The sequence below is a fragment of the Paroedura picta genome, chromosome 6 (genome assembly GCF_049243985.1).
Source record: "Paroedura picta isolate Pp20150507F chromosome 6, Ppicta_v3.0, whole genome shotgun sequence".
Classification (NCBI taxonomy): Eukaryota; Metazoa; Chordata; class Lepidosauria; order Squamata; family Gekkonidae; genus Paroedura; species Paroedura picta.
In genome coordinates, this window is record NC_135374.1 from 99,064,384 (window position 1) to 99,086,620 (window position 22,237).

Below are 22,237 nucleotides of genomic sequence, written 5' to 3' on the forward strand. Positions count from 1 at the left end.
GAGGGCCTGCTAGCCTGGGCCTGCTGACTGCCTGCTAAGGAGCTCTGACTCAGCCCTGCTAACGAGCTGCCCAGCCCCCGCCCGCCACCTTGAACTGGGGGCTGGGGAAGGGGACCCTTTAAAGGCCCGTTCTTAGGAACGGGCTTTGAAGCTAGTAGGATATAATAGGGAATCAATCTGGGATCTATGGGGTCTGTTCGTTGAGATAGAGGTATCATATTTTCAGCATAGCTGCTGGCACCTCTCCTCAAAAAAAAAATCCCCAAGTTTCAAAAGTTGGAACAGGGGATCCAATTCTGTGGGCCCCCAAAGAAGATGCCTCTGTCCTCTATTGGCTTAAATAGAAGAGGGGAAAAGGCATTTAAAGGGAACCAAGTCACAAGTGAATATCCTTTAAACATCTTCTCCAATTCACAAGATCACCCAGAAGTGATTAAATGGTGGTCCCAGAAATCCTGAATATTTTTGGGATATTTGAGACCCAGCTATTTCATATGGTTGAAAAAATTCTGAGATCTATGTACTCAAATATAGCTGAATGCAGACCCCTAATGGCAATAGGAACATTCTTACACACTTTTTCCAATTTGGTGGCGTCATCAACACGTTTCTCACGTGTCAGGCTTACTGAGAGATGCCCTGGACTCTGTAGTTGCTACCATTGTGGTCTAACTAGCTTGTCTAGGCTTATTCATCTTATTGCCACTTTTCTCAGCAGTCCTATTGGGAGTGACACTTCCAAGGCTCAAGAAGCCAGCCTGGATTTTGCAGGTGCTATGGCAGCCATGGCATCTCCTCTAGAACTGGGAGTCCTTCATGTCTTCTGGAAGCCTCTGAGACTGGGTGTAATACTGTGATTGTGTCAGGACATGTTTAGTTCACAATGGTGCAGGGGAACCCACGTACCTCTTGGCATATTGTAACCATCTTTTAGGAGGGTGGTGGGAGCAAAATACCATAACCCACCCGTAAGAGGCACTTGAAAACCACTGTCATAGGTCAGTAGGGTTGCAACAGTTTCAGTAAAATGATGGGTTGGGTATGGTCTAAATTCCTAGCATGGAAACATGAAAAACGACCCCTGAATTGCTACTTCTTTGGGATGAGGGACTTCCTAGGAGCAGCATGAGGAAGGAGCTAAAGGGCTGTTGCTGAGAGTGGGATATGGGCAAATATTGCCTTCCCAGTTACCTGTGGAGCTCTTTTCCAAAGGATTCGACACACTTTGTTTAAATATGCATAGTAATATCACTGTAGTTACCAGGGTGCTTACTGTGTTTCATGTTTTAGTAATTACCCGTCTCTCTGTACACTCACATTATTGTCGATTAAAAAAAAAACCTTCAATTTGTTGGGTGATGAGTAATTCCTGTCAGAAAAAACAGTTTTTGATTCAGCTGTTTTTAGGTACTGTGAAGAAGCAGGGGCGACAGCAGCAGCTTACCTAACTGATTGGCATTCTGAGTCACCTGAAATGAGGAGACTGCAGGTGAAACTGCCCTGGAAGAGCATTAAAAAGGGATTAACAAGGAAGCTTCTTGGGTCTTTACTATCAGCTGCTTAACTTAACACTGCAGGTGGCAGCTGGGATCAGTTTACCTGTAGGCACTAGGATCCATTCTGGCCAGACGTGGGACTTGGTGGCATGGTTCCTAGGTGCCACATGGCATCAGATAAGATGGTAACAATGAGGAGGAAAAGAATGTCAGCAGGTAGGCCGAGGTGTGAAGCCATAGACCAGAAATGAAGTATAAAGTTAAGGCAGCAAGAAGAGCTGCTGGAGAATCCTGGTGGTAAAAGAGAGGACCTAAGGTGGGCAGGTGAATGAGAAAGAGAGAAGAAAGAATATGAGTTTGAAAAAAACAAGGATGGGAGAGACCAAGGCTAAAGGATCAGAGGGGTACCCTGGAGATTGTCAGAGGATTAGAAGATGGTGCCCTAATCAGACTTCGGTGAAGACATATGGCTGATCGTACCCTTAGAATTGCAGTAAATCCCCCGATAAGCTAAAAAGTTACTTTCCTTCTTGAGCTGGCTGTGGTGGGAGGTTTAAGCAAGGCCCTGTCACAACTATAAATAATAGTTTTCTTGTATAGTTTCTCACAGCCCGTAATGAATGAAGTTGCTGTTCTATGACTCTTCAGTACAATAGTAAATGGGTTCATGTATTTTAAACTGAGCAATTGCTAGTTCAGGGTGTAAAATGTTGACGGACACAATGCCTTCTTTTTGTGTTTGTGTAAGTGGTGGGTCATGAAAATTCACACACTTGCTTTTATAGTACCTTCTCTGTGTCTTTTCCCTACTTACACCACTCTTACGCAACTTACTAGCACGTGCTACTGACCTCTTCCACCAGCACAGTACTCCCGACTTGCACATTAGTTTACTCTCCCTTCCCCACTGTATCCGAAGTGCTGCTGCAAACCTTCTCACCAGTATTTAGTGGTTAATGTTCCTCTGAGGCAGATGACATTTTGAAGGGTGAACCTCACTGTCCAATCAGGGAGGTGAAAACCGCATTTTTGTCTCTTGCCTGTAAGAGTCACTCCCTTTCCTGCCTCAACAGGAAGAGCAGCTAATAAATAGACTTTGCCTTTTTCTATCCTAAAATCTCTTTTTTCCTCTTTTTTCACTCTTCTCTAAAAGTTTATTCTATCCTGTTTCTCTTCTCTTTCTTTTGACCCAAAACCCTTCCCTCCCCTGATCCCTGGGGGCGCAATGAAAGGCATCTGTCAAGCTCACTGTAGCAATAGTCGCTAGTTTGTGGCAATGACAGAGAGCAAGACCAATTGGCTGCTCCAATTATGGCGAAGAAGGATGGCAGTGATGAATTTCTGTCTGAGGAAGAAACCAGCCTGTTCTTAATGTCAGCCACAAGGGAGACTGTTGGGGAAACCAGGAAGGCCCAAAGTCAGCTCACTCCAGCAGCTGTGGCCAACCCTTCCTTGCGAAGAGTCCCCAGCAGATAAAGAGAAAATCCTTGCATGACCAAATCAGAAAACTAGACCTAGGGGAAATAAAGATACCCTCCCCATTGACATTACTGAAAGAGCATTTTCATTTCTAGGGCTTCCTGAAAAGCAATTGAAATACAAGTGCATTGCCCAGGGTTTATCAAGAAGTTGCATGCTTCAACATAAACCTGCAGAAGAACTCACTGAACCTTGTACAAGGCTAGAGCTTTTTGATGTCATCAATACAACAGGCAATTACTTGTCTCTGCCAGTTTATTGGAGAGATGTAAAGTCTGTGATCACAAGCAGATTCACTTCCACAATGACCCTGACCAAACTTTGGGGGTCTACTAATATCATGCATACTCAATCCAGAGGGGATGACTACATGCAGGATTGCAACAACTGGTAAGGCTTTTCCAGTTTCCAGTGTCAAACACAGTAAAGATCAGCCTGCTGTGATGAGCAAAGAGGTGCAACTTACCCCAAGTCAAGACATATTAGACATTGGAGATAAGACAGATCTTTACAGAGTCCAACTTATTATGGCAGGAGGGGAATGCTGGACAACAACCAATTCAAATCTGGTGTCCTGAGTCAGATACAAGATTGAGCATCAGCATTCTGGAGTTGAAAGCCATAGATTTCACATTAAGACAATTCCAGCCTCGGATAGCTCATTGTCACATTCTAGAAGGGCTGAACAACCTATTAACCAAAGCATTTATAAATAGGCATTAAGGGGCAGGGGGAAAATCTGATCAGATACAACATTTCAGATTTTTCTATTAGGAAAAATGATAAAGAAGCTCTTCGGAAGAGGTAGAAAGGATTTCCAGCCCCAGATTTTGGAATGTATTTCCCCCTGAGATTTTATATCTCTAGGAGCATTTCTTACAGCTTGGATTGGTTAAGCTGCTCGTAGTCTTGCAAATGTTGTGGGAACATATGAAATGATCTACTATATTTTACACAGTGCAGTCTTCAAAGGTAATCTAGAGACCTCAGCTGGCCTAAAATGTAATGACCAGAATGTTAACAAGTATGCAATAGCAGAGTTATTCTAACTGCATTTATTTCCATTTTATTTTCTAGCCTAGGGTTGCCAACATTGAGCTGGCAACCTATGGGAAACTTATATTGTGTTGAGGTTCTTGCTAAAAAGTTTGAGGGCATGTAGTAGAACGACAGTCTAGCATTCACCCCAAGAGCTTAACCAATACAAAGGGCTGGTTTTATTTTTAATTTTTAAGTCATTAAAAATCTTGAGTCTCCTGCACCTGAAGGAGTGCTTCTACCTCCACCCATATGGATGGGAGGTAAATTTGAATTTAGATGAAGACCTGCTGAGCGCAATGGTAAAGTTAAAAACCTTTGAGTCACTCAATAAGGAGGGGATAGACATTTGATGGGTTGAATACTTTCAACTCGGTTTAAGGCGGAATTTTAAAGAGCAAACAAACACTATTCCTGCCCTCGCCAAGTGTGAAAATACCATAATCCAAGCTAAACCTCATTTACAAGGGCAAATTTATAAGCTGTTGTTAAAATATGAAACTGAAAATGAAGAGGTTAAATATTGTATGATCAAATGGATGCAGAATTTGGATGAGTGAAAATTTTTGTGGGGTAAGACATATGAAATGTTTAAGAGAAAATTGGTACAAAATGGTATGTCACATCCAAAAACAAAATGTCTAAAAAATGTGATAATAAATGTTGGTGATATAAGGACAAGGTTGGGTCCTATCATATATGGTGGTGGTGCAAAATAATGAAGTTTTGGATTAAAATTCATACTACTTTAGAAAAGATGTTAAATATTAAATTTCTGATGTATCCTGACTACATGTTATTAAGTGTAATGCCAGACTTTTTTTTTTCATGCAACTACAGCGGCAAGATTAATTATAGCTAAGAACTGGAAAAAACAGGAATTTACCAAAATAATGAAATGCTTGGATAAACTAGAAGAACTATCTAAAATGACAAAGCTAACCAGCTTAGTGAACGGCAGACCAGAGTCATTACTATACAGACTATATACATAGATAGTTAATAAATGGATTAGTTGAATCAGGATAAACTATAACCATAGGTAAAGGTAAAGGTATCCCCTGTGCAAGCACCAAGTCATGTCTGACCCTTGGGATGATGCCCTTCAGCGTTTTCATGGCAGATTCAATACAGGGTGGCCTTGTCAGTGCCTTTCCCAGTCATTACCGTTTTACCCCCCAGCAAGCTGGGTACTCATTTTACCGACCTCAGAAGGATGGCTGAGTCAACCTTGAGCCGGCTGTTGGGATCGAACTCCCAACCTCATGGACAGACAGCTTCAGACAGCATTTCTGCTGCTTACCACTCTACGCCACAAGAGGCTCATTAACTATAACCATATGGAAGTCTAATAGCACTGTATTCTATCTTTCTGTCTTTTTCTTTTATGTTATACTAGATCTAAAGCCCATTTTATTTTTAAATAAAATGGGCGCTAGATGGGCGCGGCTTCCCCCCCGACTCCCAAAGGCTGCTGCGGCCATGGGGCGGTAGAAGCCTCCCCCCCGCTCTTCAGTGGGCGGGAATCACAGGGCCGCAGTTCGGTGGACGGTTGTGAGCCGGGCAGGCACGTGGTTCGCCGCGGGGGTGGCGGGCCAGGTGCGCCGGTGGTGTTGGCGTGGAAGTGTGGCCACTGGCGGCGGTGTTGGAGGGGCGGCGCGGGCGGTGGTGTTGCAGCGACAGGGAGGGGGGTGGCGGGGTAGAAGCGGTGGCAGAGGTGGCGGCGTTCCAGTCGCGGCAAGGTCGGCAGCAGGTCAGCAGCGGCGGGACAGCGGCGGCGCAGGCTGCGTGGGCCCATGCTTGTGACGGACAGCGGCGGGTCAGAGACAGCGGTGGTGGCGGAGCGGCTTGGTGTGAGTCTCCACGGGGCAATGGCAGCAGGCAGGTTCGTGGGGGAACGGCTGCGATGCTGGGGGAAGCGCGCATGGGAGCGGCAGCGGGCAGCGGGCAGCGGGCAGGAAGCAGCCGTGGCGTTGGGGAAGCTCCGGGCAGCATCGGCGACGGGCAGCGATGGGCGGTGGTGAAGGGGCGCGGTGTCCCAGGCCCTTTGCCAGCAAGTTGGGAGGTTGTGTGGCTGGAAAAGAGCAGGGTTGGCACGTCTTCGACACGGCGTCTCTGCTCCTTTCCCCGCAGCGAGGCGTAATCAATGGCGGCCAAGGAGGCAATGGCGAGGCGCTCTTTGTGTGCCTCCCCATTGCCTCCTTGGTCCAGGATTGACACTTGGAGGGCCGAATCATGAGCCGCTTTTCGGCTCCTGATTCGCCCCTCCGAGTTTTTATCCTGGACAGAGCCCGCCCTAACTCCTCCCAACTTGCCCTTACTCTTTTATTTATAACCGCGGAGCAGTTTACAGATAAAACTAATAAATTCAGGGGGGGAAAGAAAATCTGAATTTACGCTGACTTGTACTCTAGTTTAGGATTTCCAACCTCCAGGTGGTGGCTAGGGAACTTCCAGAATTCCATCTGATCATTTGTATACACCAGTTCCCCTGGAGAAAGTGGCTGCATTAGAAGCTAGACTCTATGACATCATACCGTGCTAGGGTCGCTCTTCTCTCCAAACCATGTCCTCCCGAGGCTCAGAATCTCCACGAATTTTCCATAGTGGACCAGGCAAACCCTACTCTCATTGCAGGTATTTCACATAGGTTCTTGGCTGATGGTTTGCAGCTTAGGGCCTGTGATAGTCAGCCTGTTAGGCCCAGCCCTGATTTGGTTGCATTTTCTTTATTTGATGTCTAAATGATTTTGTTTGTTTGTAAAATGTTTGGTGTTTCTGGAGGGAAAGGCAGGCTAAAAGTGCTTAAATAAATGAACTTCCCTACAGTCTGAGGTTATCCAGGAGAGGGGCTTGCTGCAGGGAATTTTGCTTTGCAGGAAATTGTTTACTTCTGCCTCTAACCTGTGGAACAGTTCCCTAGGATGTGAGACTGGCACTATTGTTACAGATCTTCCAGCATAATCTGAGGAAATATTTATTTTGGAAGGACTTCAATGTAACAATGCTATCAGATTTTTAAACTCTAGTTTGTTTTCATATCTCTCTATGCCTCTTCATATCAACTTTTCTTCCCCCCCCTTTATTTGCCCCATCCCCTAGGTCATCTTCATTTATCTCTTTGTTATACTTTAGAACTGTTGCATAAGTCTGTGGTCATTTATTTGGCATCTCCTCAGTAAATAAATGACAAAGATAGCTAACAAGTAATAAAAATGTAAAATATATTCCAAACTTATTATTGTGAACTTCATTGTGGGTTTAAAAATTGAACGTGAGAAACATCCTAATTCTATGAACAAAATATAAATTAATCATACCCTGGAATAATTATCTAGTTAGTATTTTGCATGGTGTTTTTCATATATCTATGTTGTATCACAAATAGATCCAGTTCATCTATACATTGCACTGAATTCTCATATAGTAGGAAAAGTCAGATTATTTTCCATATCTGAATTCCCTGTGACTGGAATTTTTAAACAAGTGGAAATTCTGACAGTTTGTGCAGGTACATGTTTATACAAAGAGCTGGATGACTGCCAAATGTTAAAGCAGCTAGTAATATCAGAATCTGAAAATAAACTGTACCTTTCATGAAAGTATGCATAGGGCCTTCAGAGGATTACTACCACCGAAATTAACTGCAGTATATATCAGTTGGAATGTTACTACCCCTGAAATTAACTGCAATATATATCAGTTGGAATGATTGCAGGGATTCTTACGTGAAATTGTTGGCTGTCAGGTTGTCTTGTGAAACTATTGCATGAAGATTGATTTTGTTCGTTTGTGTATGTTTCTTGATTTGAAGTAACATCTTGAATTTATAATGGCGACATGTTTTGTTTGCATTGTGTTGCTATTACAGAAACCAATGCTGTTTCTGTTGGATAAACTACATTTTATATTTCACATAAAGGGTGCTGTCTTGCTGGGGAAGTCTAAAGGTAAAGGTATCCCCTGTGCAAGCACCGAGTCATGTCTGACCCTTGGTGTGACGCCCTCCAGCGTTTTCTTGGCAGACTCAATACGGGGTGGTTTGCCAGTGCCTTCCCCAGTCATTACCGTTTACCCCCCAGCAAGCTGGGTACTCATTTTACTCATTTAAAACTCATTTTACAGACCTCGGAAGGATGTAAGGCTGAGTCAACCTTGAGCCGGCTGCTGGGATTGAACTCCCAATTTCATGGGCAGATAGCTTCAGACAGCATTTCTGCTGCCTTACCACTCTGCGCTACAAGACTTTGGGGAAGTCTAACTGGAGTTAAAGGTGCTTTTATATGTCAAGTATTTTCAGGAAGTAGGTGGAGCCAGGTGGAGCTCTTTCCTGTCACAGCTTCTGATAGGCCACTGAAGATCTGACTGACTGTGCAGATTAAAATAATGTTGATGGCAGCTGCCACCACAGTGTTGGTTTTGTTCTCTCTTGCTCCTGTCTCCTATAATAAGCGGAGCGGATTAAATAATCAGCTAAGGGCACCTAAGGAGGGCCCTGTCTGTGATGAGGAAGGGTGCTGATAGGCCCCTTCCTCATGACTGACAATTGGAGGGGCCAATCGGGAGGTGCTTTGCGTCTCCCAATCCGCCCCCCTCTGCCGTCACCTGCATGCGGCCGACCGCCGCCATTTTCACCCTTGCTGCGCACAGGCCAGGTCGCTGCCTGGCCGTGCGCCCCACAGGACCCGACGGTGCTGGCGGCTGACCTTGTGGCCGCTAACACTCCACCGCACCACAGCCTCTCACGCCCCGGACTGCCCACCGGCAGCAGCCAGCCATGGAACACACGCGAGCGGCGCCTGCACCGCCCGCGCCGAGAGCAGGTCGCCCACCGGAGACATCAGCGGGAATGGCCATGCCCACAACCGCCAGACCCAGATGCGGCAGCGGTCACGACCGGCATGCCAGTGTCACCCCCAACAGCACAGGTCGCCCGCTGGCCCCACGCCGCCAGGACCGGCCACTTATGGAGCGCCCACAACCGGCGCCGCCATACCTGCCACGATGGCGGAGCCGCCAGCTGCTGAAGACGACTGCTTTCCTTCGAGTTAGGCGCGCCTCCGGGCGGGCCTGCAAGCGGCAGCACCTCGTGTCCCCGCCTACGCCCGGCCTCGCATATGTGGCCAGCAGCCGGGAAGCCGGAGACGCGCCCCGCCGCGATCACAAGGCCCGCTAGCGTCCGCTGTATTCGGGGTGCAGCGGGCTTAGTTTTTAGTATCGTCTAAATTATCAATCTTCTTCTCTGCACTTAGATTTTCTCCGTGTATGTCTGTGGTTCAATGTCATGTACCATGGTAAATCTCCCCCAAAATAGTAAACTTAAGCTTTGGCAAAAAAAAAAAAAAAAAGCCCTCAGTAGTTTATTTTGGAAGACAACAAACAGCATCACAGGACTCCTGTGATGCTAAAGATCAGAGTAATGGGAATCAAAAAGCAATTATAGATGCACACCTCCCCCATTCCGTTGTACACAAACCAGTTTCACACAGGATGGTCATCATCAAAGAATAGAACACTTGACATCTAGCATCTCTAAGTGAGAAGGAAACCACCAAAACATCTGAAGGTGTGATAGAGGACCATCTGTCCCAGAGCAACCTCAGGACAATTACCTGTGGAGAGTTCTGGGAATCTGGTCAAGTAATTCATGGCAGGAACAAAGGGCTAACTCACACTCAGCCTTCTGCACTAGCCATCTTGTTGGAGTTGTGACAGGTCCAGCATGTAAGAAAGATCATACCTTGGACCTAATCTTTGGCACTGAGTATTTGAGGAAAGTTCAGACCTGTTCCATGGTCTGATGGCTCTGACACTCTGCAAGAAAGTTGAAATGGTCCATCTGCATTCCAGATGGACATTCCAGACAAATGGTTCAGGGTGCTATGGGAGCGCAGAACTTGAAGCTGCTAGAATAGTCTCTGGAACAGGAAATTAACTGTGATGCTTTTGCAAAAGCTTTTGCTGATAACACCTCTCAAATACATTCTGATTTCATGTTTGTTGTAACAAGGCTCAGACTGAGGAATTATTTTAGAAGAGATGCTTAATCTATCATCTGGCCCATTTGGATTCAATTATCATCTTGTAAAAGCTGTTACGTGCTCCGGATCCATGTCCATCCTGGTTGCTAAAATCAGGCAAAGACCAAATTAACAAGACATTTATCTCTATCTTTAATCACTGACTCAGGGTGTCTTCTCAGTCACTAAAGGAGGTGGTTATCTGACCGCTGCTACAAATCATTTATATCTACAAATCATTGATAGTTGTGCGCAAACACGCATGCATGGAGTTGTCGCAAAAGCACATTTGCATCCCCAGCAGGCACAAACGCACATGTGCGACAGCTCCGCGCAGGCATGTTTGTGCGGAGCTGCCGCGCATGCACGGCGCCCCAGGCCATGCTCTCCCCCCAAAAGGTTGGGGGCCGCTGCTCTAGAACCTTTTCAGCCTAGCTTCAGGCCAAGTTGTAGGTGCTAGTAGTGATTATCTTTGTCACAATATAGACAAAACCCATGTTGCTTTGCTGCTTCTACTGGATGTATCTGCTGCTTTTGATACAGGGGACCTATGGATGCAAAACTGAATATCAGAAATTTGGCTTTAATTTTTCCTTGTGGACTGGACTCAAAAGGTTGCTACTGGGAAACGGTTATCAATGTGGGATTTGTCCTGTGGGATTCCACAGGATACAGTCTGATCCCATGTGCTATTCTGTCTTTCTGGATAGCCCTTCGGGAGAGGTCAATAGCTGTTTTGGAATTTAATGTCATCAAAATGTTGGGAACATGCAGCTCTTTTTCTCTTTATTCATATTGTCTGGTGATATAGAGGATTTGAGATGCTTAATCTATCATCTGGCCCATCGATGGCCCATTTGAGATGCTGCCTCAAGTGGTTAAATAGCTAAGAGTGAACAAACTGGAAATTAATCCTGACAAGGTAGATGCTGGTTGGAATGCCTGGGGTCTTGAAGGACATTGTTCTTCACAGTTTCAGTGGAATTCATCTTCCTTGCTTAAGAACCTTGTGGTTATACTAGTGGGAGCCAGCTTGGTGTAGTGGTTAGTAGCACTGACTAATCTGGTCAGCCATGTTTGGTTCTCCCCTGCGCAGGACTTTCAGCAGATACCATCCTGAAAATGAACAAGAGCAACAACTGCCTATACATACAGTTATTGCCCCTGCAGTTCCCGCCCTCCCAGAGGCGGCAGGTGCTCTTGGCAGGCTGCGGTGAGGCAGTTTTAGCGGCGGGGGGAAGGAGGGAAGAGATCCCTTCCCCAGAGCTCGCCAAGCGTGCCTGCTGCCTCCCAGAGGCACCAAGAGCGCTTCCAGTGCCCCCGCCGTCAGCTCGTGGGTGCCTGTGGGGGAGGGTTTAACAGCCTGTTCCTAACAAACCTTATTCTGTACACAGCAGGATGTAACTTGTAAGCAAATTTAAGACTGTCCACTCTTTTTTTTTTTGATGACCCATGTGAGAGGAATAAACATTTTTGTAGGCTTCTGAGATACTAGTATCTCCTCCTCATGTGACACAACTTTGGGTGGATTTGGGCAGCTTCTCTGAGCATAGTGTAATCTGTAACAGGCAAATATACTAATGTATCTTTTTCCTTTGTGGATTTTCTTTTGGTTGTGATGCAAGCAAAATGATCTGAGAAAGACAGGCTGAGTTTCTTTGAGTGAGGAGGCAGTATGACTTCCCTGACGCTAATAATAAAATTGACAGACATGTCACCAGTAAAAGCTATAATTGCCAGTTGTATTCTCCAAGCATTGGTATTACCTCTAAATAGTATTACTCATAGTAGACTCCTGCTGATACTTCTCTGCAGTCCCTTGTATTTTAGCGAATGTTGCTTATGAAGGTCTCCTGGCCGTCAGGATATTTTGGTGACAGTAACAGGGCGTTGGATGGAGATCTGCATAGTCAACTCCTTCTGCAAGTTTTTCCATAGAATCCTGCCCAATATTTTAAAAGGGAGAATGTCTTATGAACTCCCTAGAGATGGAATTCCAAAATACAGACATCATCACCACTAAAATAACTTTATTTCTAGTGGGGGTGAATGTGACACCTAAAATTGCATCTCTAGAGGGAATACGTTGCAAATAAATTATTGCATGGACAAATAGTGCAGTTGTCAAGGCAGTATCAAGACCATTTGAGTGCGAGAACATTTGTCAGTTTTGTGTCTCTAGATCTTCAATAAGGGTTGGGAGGAGCAGTGGAGCTTTGTGTCTATTTGTTCAGGAAATGTCAATTCCTAGCAAACGCTATACCTTCCAGGATCACTGCAGTCGCTGTAGAACAGTGGTTCTCAACCTTCCTAATGTCGCAACCCTTTAATACAGTTCCTCATGTTGTGATGACCCCCAACCATAAAATTATGCAAGTGTTCTTTCACAGAAATTAAACCAAAACTAACCAATGGCGTGAAGATCCATTGTTCATGATTGTATATAAATTGGTTATAAATTGTATATAATTTGGCAGCCGCCTTCAGGAGGAGTAGCAACAGTGGCGCCCACCCCCCAGCCAAGCTGTTCTCCCTGCCGCAATCCCTGTGAAAAGGTCGTTCAACCCCCAAAGAGGTCCCAACCCCTAAGTTGAGAACCACTGCTGTAGAAACAGTGAAGGGTCATTATGACTGATGGCTGGGATGGAAACTCTGTGTGTCTCTTCCCACCTCTCAGGTGTGTACCCTGTAGCATTGCCAAAGAAAGGGAAAGCAGTTGTTTGTTTATTTAGGAGATACCTAATCAGAGCTTTGCTTAGCTTTACCATTGAGAAACCCCTGAAACATTCTTCAGGCTTTGAGAAACCACAGGAGTGGCGTGATCGTGCAGAGTATGGTTGGGAAGCATAGCTGTGTACGTGCCCACCCAAGGTCCCCCCCTCTTTCCTGGTTGAGAAAGCCAAGCCTCGCTCAGGGCAGGTCTTAGTTAAAATAGGAGAAGGGCGTGTTCCTGACCTCCTGCTGAAAAATACTGTGTAACAGAGTATTCTCTGTGTCTGTCTTATACAAAATATGTTCTGTTACAGTGTAGAATGGTGTAGATGTTTCTGAGAGTGTCTGTTTTGGAATGCATGTGAGAGAAAGAAAGAAAGCATAGGGGTATTTTTGGCTGGGAAATGAAAGGGATTCTGAGCAAAGAAAAAGTTAAGGTGGTATTGTAGGAGTGTTGTGTAGGCTAATGTTTGGGTTCTGCTTAACAGCTCAGTTTGAAGGAGTGTTACGTTCCATTGTCTTTGTCCTATAAATATTCAGAATAGCTTGTGTGTTTGTTTGCATCTCAGCTCTTTGGTATCTGGACGCTTGAAGCACTGATGTCTTTGTCCTGCTCCATTGTTATCGGAGAGTATAACAAGTTACTTAAAGGAATGAAGGGGGCTTGTTTTTTTAAGGTTCCTTATCTTACGAAACGCATGTGCCATCCTGTAGTTCTCCCAAATCTCTGCTTTCCCGATAGCAGAGAAGAACATTTGTACGTGCTACAGATATGATTGTAAAATTGCATATCTAGGATGTAAAGACTGGTATGCAGAAAGAATCTCATAAAGCCCAGGTGTATTCTGTTTGATTTTTTCCATTTCATATAAAGACTTTTATTAGCTATGTTTGTTTCGTATTTGTGAGGGAATGTTTTGAAACAAGAAGACTGTGCAGCAGAGTCATGTCCAAACAATCCCTCTCTCCTGGGATCATATTTTGAGCATGCTTTGAAATTACTCGGTGCTTTCCCCATTAGGTCCCCATGGGGAAAGTAGAGCCAACTTGGTGTAGTGGTTAGGAGTGTGGACTTCTAATCTGGCAAGCCAGGTTCAATTCTGTGCTGCCCCATATGCAACTAACTGGCTGACCTTGGGCTCGCCATGGCTCTGATAAAGCTGTTCTGACCGAATATCAGGGCTCTCTCAGCCCCACCTCCCTCACAGGGTGTCTGTTATGGGGAGAGGAAAGGGAAAGCGACTGTAAACCGCTTTGAGACTACTTCAGGTAGAGAAAAGCAGCATAGAAGAACCAACTCTTCCTCTTAGTTAACCAGGAAGAATTCAGATTCTTCCTGACCCAGTGCAGTGAAAATCATATGCTATTTTCCCTTTGCAGGACGAAGGCTGCAGGAGAGACTTGATCAGTGTGATTTCCCCCTTGCTTGAATAGGATTCCCTGAAGAGCAGCCTTACAACTTTTGGAATAGTCCACACATGAAAACGTAGTTGGGACTCCGTTCATATAAAAATTTCAGAATCCTTGGGCATTTGAAACACAGACACCCTGGGTGTCATCCTTCATAAGCATTAGTCTTGATCTTCCACATTAAAGCGTGATAGCCCTGAAGATTCAAGTATGATAGGTTTTGCAAGAGCCTGCAGGGAGCGGTTTTAGTTGCATATTAACAACCCTGCTCAGTGAGGTATCTCTGACTTGAATTAACATATTGAATTTGTCAGTATTTGTTTTTATATTTAAAAAAAAATCAAAGCGTGGTAATAGTCATCTCGGCTCTCCTAACCTAGATGGTTTTAAGCTGCATGATTCTGTGAGGGGAAAAAAATAGCTTTGTGTTCCTGAAGCTGAGAAGTTGATCCGCCTCCTCTTCTCCCACACTCCCCCTCCCTCCAGGCTGGCCTTCATCTGTCATGCATTCCCACCATAACTTGACTCAGACTGCTGTAAAGTAGCACAACCGCTTTGAACTCTTCACTAGCATGTAGGTGGAGGACGCTTTCCTTTTCTGCAGACCACAGGCATGCTGTTGTCAGAACAGAAAATTTCTTAGGTCTATAGCTCGGTTCATTATTTTGTTGTTTTAACAATGCTGGCGAGGACAAACAGTAAACATATTAAAAAAGAACTTGTTATAGAGTCTCCACAGAAGTGTCCAGATGCTGCAGCTGCTGAAGCAGAGACAGACAATCCAGTAGAAGTTTTGGTAAGTGTCTGAGAGATGGTGTTGGTTTGTATTAATTTTGCCATAAAGTGGAAGGACGCCCTCTAATAATTGGTGTTCCTTTGTGGTTTGCTATGATCTTTCTCTCCAGATGCTGTGGTTCTGCAGTAGAGTAAAAAGTTTTAAATACTATACAGTTTTTGTTTCCGAATGCTAAATTAGTAAAGTAAAGCTGTACTACTCTAAATCTTTTCAGTGTTTTAAAGAACGTAGGGAAGCAAATATTCCAGGGTCTGTTCCTTTTCAGTGCAAAGTAGTTTTGTCTTTGAAGTGTAGGTATACTATTGCTTCCATTGTTGCCTTAAGGCAAGCATTTAAAACATGCAGGCTCAGAACTTCAGTACTCTTGAGTTGTTAGATATCTGCACTGGAGGGAAATATCTGCACAGGTAGTGAAGAAGGAATACAAACAGCCTGCTTTATATTTCTGGTGTGCATTGTGATGATCACCTGTGTAGGATCTGAAGAGTTGTATGGCTTGCTTTTGGTTGCATTTCCTTGATGCAAATGTGTGTTTTGTCATGTGTTTTCATTTGTGTGTGTGTGTGAGTGAAGGAGAAAGCAGACTTTTCATAGTCTGTGAGTTGACAGAATTAATTTAAAGAATTATCGCACTTCTCTCAATTAGTTATTTCAGCAGTTTGCCAAGGAATTAACTGGAAAACTTTCTTTTTAAACTTTGCAGCTGCAAATAAGTAATTACTACAACTGCCAAGCTGTCAGTATTAGGACATGAGTGTATTGTTATAATCTGTCAGTGATAAAGTCTACTGAGACGTTTGCAGATACGGAGGTGCTCCAAGGAAGAATAAACCCATTGTACTAGAGAAACTCATACAGGATTTGATGGCTAAAAAAAAAAAAAAAAAACTCCAGGGAGTGGCTTTCTAGATTCCTGCCAGGTTTTGTTTGTGTCTCCTTCCTGCAAAATCCATGTTCCAGATGCATTTTATTTTCATTGATTTTTGATGAGACTAGAGGAGGGGATTATGTCCTAATAGCTCCTTAGTTGATACCAAAGGAAGTATGTACTGGTAAAAAATTTGCAAGCCACACCCAGTGTTTAATTTTTTTTGTTAAGAAGCCAGTAATCCTTGGGTGTGGGTGTTCATTATGTGTAGTGTCCAGATTTCCACCCAGGACGTTTTCAGCAAGTGTTCATTGTTATGGTACATTTTTTTGAACGCTTGTTCTATTCTAAATAAAGAACTAATGCATTATTTGTGTTCAGAAAAGTAAGCATTTAAACAGAACTGTGTTGCTCATTTCTCGTCTGTTTGCCCATTACTACTAAAACAGCTGGGAAAAAGGGGCTGAAGCCGTCTTGTTCCATTTCCCACACACAACTGACCTTGGAACTCATGCAGGAATTTGTGGTCTGAAACACAGGCTCCACTTTTGATTTTTATTTAACATTTCTACTTGGTGTTTTCAGCTGAAAAATTCAAAGGGCTGCTAAGAATTAAAACAATCACTTCTAATTTACGTATTTATTTATATTATTATATCATACCATGTCTTTCTCTCCTATAGAGACCCAAAGCATCGTATATTCGTCCCTCCTCTGTTTTATCCTCACAAGAATCCTGTGAGGTGATTTGGGCTGTGTGTGTGTATGATGGGCCCAGCAAGTGTTTCCTGCATTGTGCAGGGGGTTGGACTAGATGACCCTGGAAATCCCTTCCAACTCTATGATTTGATGAATTTAAGTTTCCATGACACAGTGGTAGGGCTGGTAGCACCCCAGGAAGAATTGTGGTGTGGAAACAGGTGTACCCTTGTCATGTTGGGGCATAATGCTCATAGGGCATTTTATTCTTCCTCTTGACAAGTGGAGTGCCCCAGGGATCTGTCCTGGGGCCTGTGTTGTTCAACATGTTTATAAATTATTTGGATGAGGGATTAGAGGGAATACTTATTAAAATTGCAGATGATACTAGACTGGGAGTAGTAGCAAACACAACAGAAGGCTCAGAATCAGAATACAGGATGATCTTGATAGGCTCGAGGTCTAAACTGAATGAAATGAAATTCGATGGGGACATATGTAAAGTTCTGCATTTAGGTAGGAAAAAACAAATACACCAATATAGGATGGGGAGATTAGTCTTGGCAGTAGTATGTGCAAAAAGGATCTAGGAGTCTTAGTAGACCATACATTGAATATGAGTCAGCAGTGTGACTCGGTGGCTAAAAAGGCAAACAGGATTTTGGGCTGTATCAAATGTTGCATCATGTCCAGATCATGGGAGGTGATGGTACCACTTTGCTCTAGTTCGGCCTCACTTGGAGTACTGTGTTCAGTTTTGGGCATCTCAGTTGAAGAGGGATGTAGACAAACTGGAGTGTGTCTAAAGGAGAGCAACGAAGATGATGAGGGGTTTGGAGACCAAGATGTATGAGGAAAGCTTGGGAGAGCAGTTTCTCAGGGGAACAGACTTCCTCGGGAGGTGGTGGGTTCTCCATCTTTGGAAATTTTTAAACAGAGGCTGGATAGCCATCTTATGGAGAGGCTGATTCTGTGAAGGTTCAAGGGGGTGGCAGGTTACAGTGTCTGTAATAGGCTTGTGGGTGTCCTGCATGATGCAGGGGGTTGGACTAGATGACCCAGGAGGTCCCTTCCAACTCTATGATTATAGGGCAAAAAAAAAAAGGAAGTGATTATTCAAAACTCTGCGTGAATTCTAGATCACAATGGCATCACTTCTGTTTTCTTTTCCTGAAAGTGATCTCATATTTCAGTATGACGGCTCACTCTCCATTTCCCCCCACTAACCTTAAAACACCAGTGGAGAATGTGGATATGTGGCAGGTCTGCCATTATAGCAGGGGATCTGGCTTTCTTGCAGAGTGGGTAAGTGAAACCTGGGTCTCCCAGATCCTAGTCCAACACTCTACACTGGGACTCAACAATGGTGAATAATAGCAAATCCGTTTCAATAAAAATTTTCCAAAGCCTGAACTGTAACTGTTTATTTATTTCTTGTATTTATATACCACCCTCCCCTGAGGCTCAGGGTGGTTTGCATAAAACGTAGAAAACAGTACATGGAATTTAGTTTTTCCTAACAACAATAATAATATTAACATTAAAACTCTTAACGATGCAAACAGGTCCAGAGCAGAACGCATAAGTGGATTTCTGGGAGGGAGCAGGGGCCCTGCATATGTTGCTGGTTTGTTCAGTCTCAACCAAATGCCTGGTGGAAGAGCTCCCTCTTGCAGGCTCTGCAGAACTGCTTTAGCTCTGACAGGGCCCTGACCTCCTCAGGGAGCTCATTCCACCAGCTGGGGACCAGGACAGAGAAGACTCTGGCCCTGGTTGAGGCTAGGCGGGCTTCTTTAGGGCCAGGAATCATTAGCCGGTTGGTGGTGGCGGAGCATAAAGATCTTTTGGGGACATAGGCCAGGGAGGCGGTCCCTCAGGTACACTCTGTATTGCAGAGCAGTCATGGTATTGTTGCAAGTTATTATGGTAGTAAAAATAAACACAGAAAAGTAACCACATTCAACAATACTTCATAAGTACTGTAATGTTTATACCCATCAGAAAAACAAATTTGGGTCCAAGTTAATGGATATAAAGGAATTCTGAAGGCTTTTGAAACAGTTGTTTGAAGATGGTCATAACTATTGATTAGGTTTTCATGGCTGCTCTCTTATGAGCTTTCCCAACAATTAACTGTCTTCAAATATATACTTTTTTTTGGGGGGGGGGGGTGGAGGGATACTCTGATCCCAGACGTTTAAAGAAAAGAAGTAGCTCTAAAGGTGAAGGTTATGCCTGGAAATAAATATGCAATCAATATAGTTTTCAACATGGATAAAGGTGTTCCTTGTAATCTGTAGATTGGATCTTCTGAGCCTGGGAAAGTTCATTCTGGGGCTGAGGGACACGTGTGTAATAATTCCATACTTGTCAGGCAGCTGCAGTAGGGATGGGACAAAAATCTCATATTTTTTTCCATTAGTGGAGCTCTCCTCTCACAAGAGGCAGAAAGAATAATCTAATGCTGCTCCTCCTTCCCTCTATCTGACCATTCAACACAGCTGTTAATACAGACGTCCCTCAATTCTGAGATGAGATGGCTATGGGAGAAGGGAAATGTGGGGAAGATCCTGAACTATCGTTGCTCTCCAGGAACCAAGCCAAGATCAGCTAGGAAACTTGCTGCTTCATTTTGAATCAATTTAAGTTTCCATACACATTTTTCCTCAGAGATCCTCAGGTGGAATGCATAACTTTGGGTGTACCTGTAACTGTGACCAAATTTTTCCTCACAAGGAAGCTGCTATTCCAGCCAAATTTTTTAAAGGCATTATTTTATTTATATTTGTATTCCTCCCTTCCCTGAAGGTGCAGGCCAGATCGTATAAGTTAAATACATACAACATAAAGATATGAAGTAGGAATTTAAATTAAAATGTTAAAATTCAGAAAAGTTGAACTAATTCAGTCAAAGCCACCTTCTCCTTCCTTCGGAGAATGGGGTGGGGGTGTAATATATATTGTAAAATTGATTATGTGCCGTAGATGAGTCATGTACATTAATCTGTAGCCACTAATCTTTTAGCGTTTCCCAACCGGAAACCTGCTTCGTTGGAAGTGGAATGAACCTAGAACCTGGATAAAGACTGGGGTAAGGCCAATGGATGCACAGCCCAACAATGGTTCCCATTGGCCCTTCCATTGCTTAACTGAAAGACTTCAAGACCCAATAAGTGCTAAAGGGGCGATAGGAGATTAATAATTCAGTTTTCTTCCAGACCCCAATAGTGCTTAGCAATTTAAGCAAATAATTTGCTTATAGGTAAAGGTAAAGGTATCCCCTGTGCAAGCACCGGGTCATGTCTGACCCTTGGGGTGACGTCCTCTTGCGTTTTCATGGCAGACTCAATACGGGGTGGTTTGCCAGTGCCTTCCCCAGTCATTACCGTTTACCCCCCAGCAAGCTGGGTACTCATTTTACCAACCTCGGAAGGATGGAAGGCTGAGTCAACCTTGAGCTGGCTGCTGGGATTGAACTCCCAGCCTCATGGGCAGACAGCTTCAGACAGCATTTCTGCTGCCTTACCACCCTGCGCCACAAGAGGCTCTTGCTTATTTGCTTATAAAGGGCAACAAAAATGTAAATTTTCAATGCTTTAATGTTCATTTTTAATAGAATTGTTGTAGAAAAAAATGCAAATATAAAAATTTGTTGAAACTGCTTTTAATCATCCTCCCAAAGATTACAAGGCAAAATATATCTGATATTATCTTTACTTAAATTACATGATTTCAAGAGCATACTTTTCAATTTTGTAAATCCTCTTTCTACAGACACCTATGTTGGTGGGCAGTTTTTTTAATTAAATATTTTAATGGAAAATTATCATTATTTGAATAATAAAAATTGTTATTCTGTCGCTTTCGAACCTTGAAGATATATAGCATTTCAATATGCATGGATCAAGCGATGCAAAATAATGCCTATTGTTACCTAGTTATAACTTTCTCCTTTTAAAGTTTTCTCCTTTTTAAAATGGCAAACCCTTTGATCATGTCCCTAAAACTAAGAGCCAGCTTGGTGCAGTGGTTAGGAGTGCGGACTTCTAATCTGACCAGCCAGGTTTGAATCTGTGACCTTGGCCTCTACACAGCACTGATAAAGCTGTTCTGACCTAGCAGTAATATCAGGGCTCTCTCAGCCTCACCCACCTCACAGGATGTCTGTTGTGGGGAGAGGAAAGGGAAGGGGATTGTAAGCCACTTTGAGACTCCTTCGGGTAGAGAAAAGCGGCGTATAAGAACCAACTCCTCCTCCTCTTGTATAATAAATGTGCTTCTATATTTATCAGAGACAAGGCATCCAGGGGCATAGTTGCCCCTGCTCTCCCCTCTTCTTGGTGCTAGTGGTTCCACTGTTTATCATTTCTGATGAGTAGCCATAATAGCCCTAAGCACGTAGTTATTTTCTTAATCCAGGGCACTCCTGGGCTCAGCTTTAGTTTGTTGGTCCAAGCATGTGTAGCTCGAGGAGGAAGATACTAGAACACCATTAAATGGTGGCATGGGGGGGAGGGTTTCATGTATGCTATCCTGAACTCTTAGGGGAAGAGTGAGATAAAACGGGATAACAGAAAGCAGTAGGGGGGGAAAGAGCTTTCTTTTTTGTTCTCCTAGACCCTGTGGAGCCATAGAACAATAGTTTGTTTTCCTTAAGTATTAGTCATGATTAAAGGTTTAGCCAGAAATGAAATGCAAAATAAGGTCTAAATGAATCTAGGAACTATGATATACAGTACCCATGGTTCAGTATTGGCTTAACTATAGTTTACTTGGTATAGATCGCCATTTTCCTTTCTGGTTTCTCTGTTCCAGGCAGGAAAGTCTTACCTGCTAACCTATGCAGTCTTTTATATCCAGAAAGTTGCTTTTGTGTTGAGCTGCTTTTTTCTTACTCCCACACATAGACAGCTGTTTATAAATCTCTAGAGAATAAATGTAAACCAACATCTGTATCTGCGATGACATAATTTAAATACTTGGACAGCATATAACGTGTCTGTTTGCTATAAAATCTACCTCATGTCTCCATTTATGTATGTATATACTATACAATGAAAAATGGATACTTCACCAACTCTTGTTGCTACTTCTGCAAACTTGTTATGGATTAATTTGAAATAATTTAATATTTTACAAGATATCAGTCTATTAAAATTTACAACTTTGCCAGTTTTGGGTTAAATCCATGTTGGAATTTATGAAAGTTACAGACTAAATATAGGACCTTACGAACCAGCAAGATTTTCTGAGTATAAGCTTTTGACAGTCATTGGTAGGAGTCTGAATTGAAATATCTGCATTCTTATATCCCAGTCAGAAGGTGGGAAGTGTATTGCAAAGAAGGAACTCAGAATGCAGAGGTAATCTGCTTGATTAGAGCAGAGAGGAAATGCCTGGGGGCAGAAAATTAGCATCTGTCGTGATTGCCCTATTCAGCTCTGGGGAGGAAGGGGGTCCATTGTTCTGAACTCAAATTCAGTTGTCTTGCATTGTAATCTCCCCTTGAAACATCCCCATTTGAGGACTGCTGCTCTTAGATCAGCAATTGAATGACCTGGTAGATTCTATTGCTATCCTAAACCTGGCAGTAGAAGCTATTCTGCTGTAGACAAAAATGGCTTCCTTCTGAGATGAAATGTATACAACCATTAGGAAAAAAATATAAATATTTAAGGGAAAGGTAAAGGCATCCCCTGTGCAAGCACTGGGTCACGTT

At 43.6% G+C, this 22,237-nt stretch overlaps 1 protein-coding gene across 15 annotated transcripts in view; it reads left to right on the plus strand.

The window, feature by feature from the left end:
- The window catches only part of DOCK9 (dedicator of cytokinesis 9), a 158,043-nt gene that overhangs the window by 24,701 nt on the left and 111,105 nt on the right, over positions 1–22,237 (plus strand). Inside the window, exon 1 of one of the 15 annotated variants that reach the window (XM_077343831.1) lies at positions 14,679–14,951. The exons of the other annotated variants lie outside the window; for them this stretch is intronic. Within the exon in view, the coding sequence (XP_077199946.1) occupies positions 14,835–14,951 (117 nt within the window). The 5' untranslated portion in view covers positions 14,679–14,834. Of the gene's footprint in view, positions 1–14,678; positions 14,952–22,237 lie in introns of those variants that run through there. 15 annotated transcript variants of the gene reach the window in all.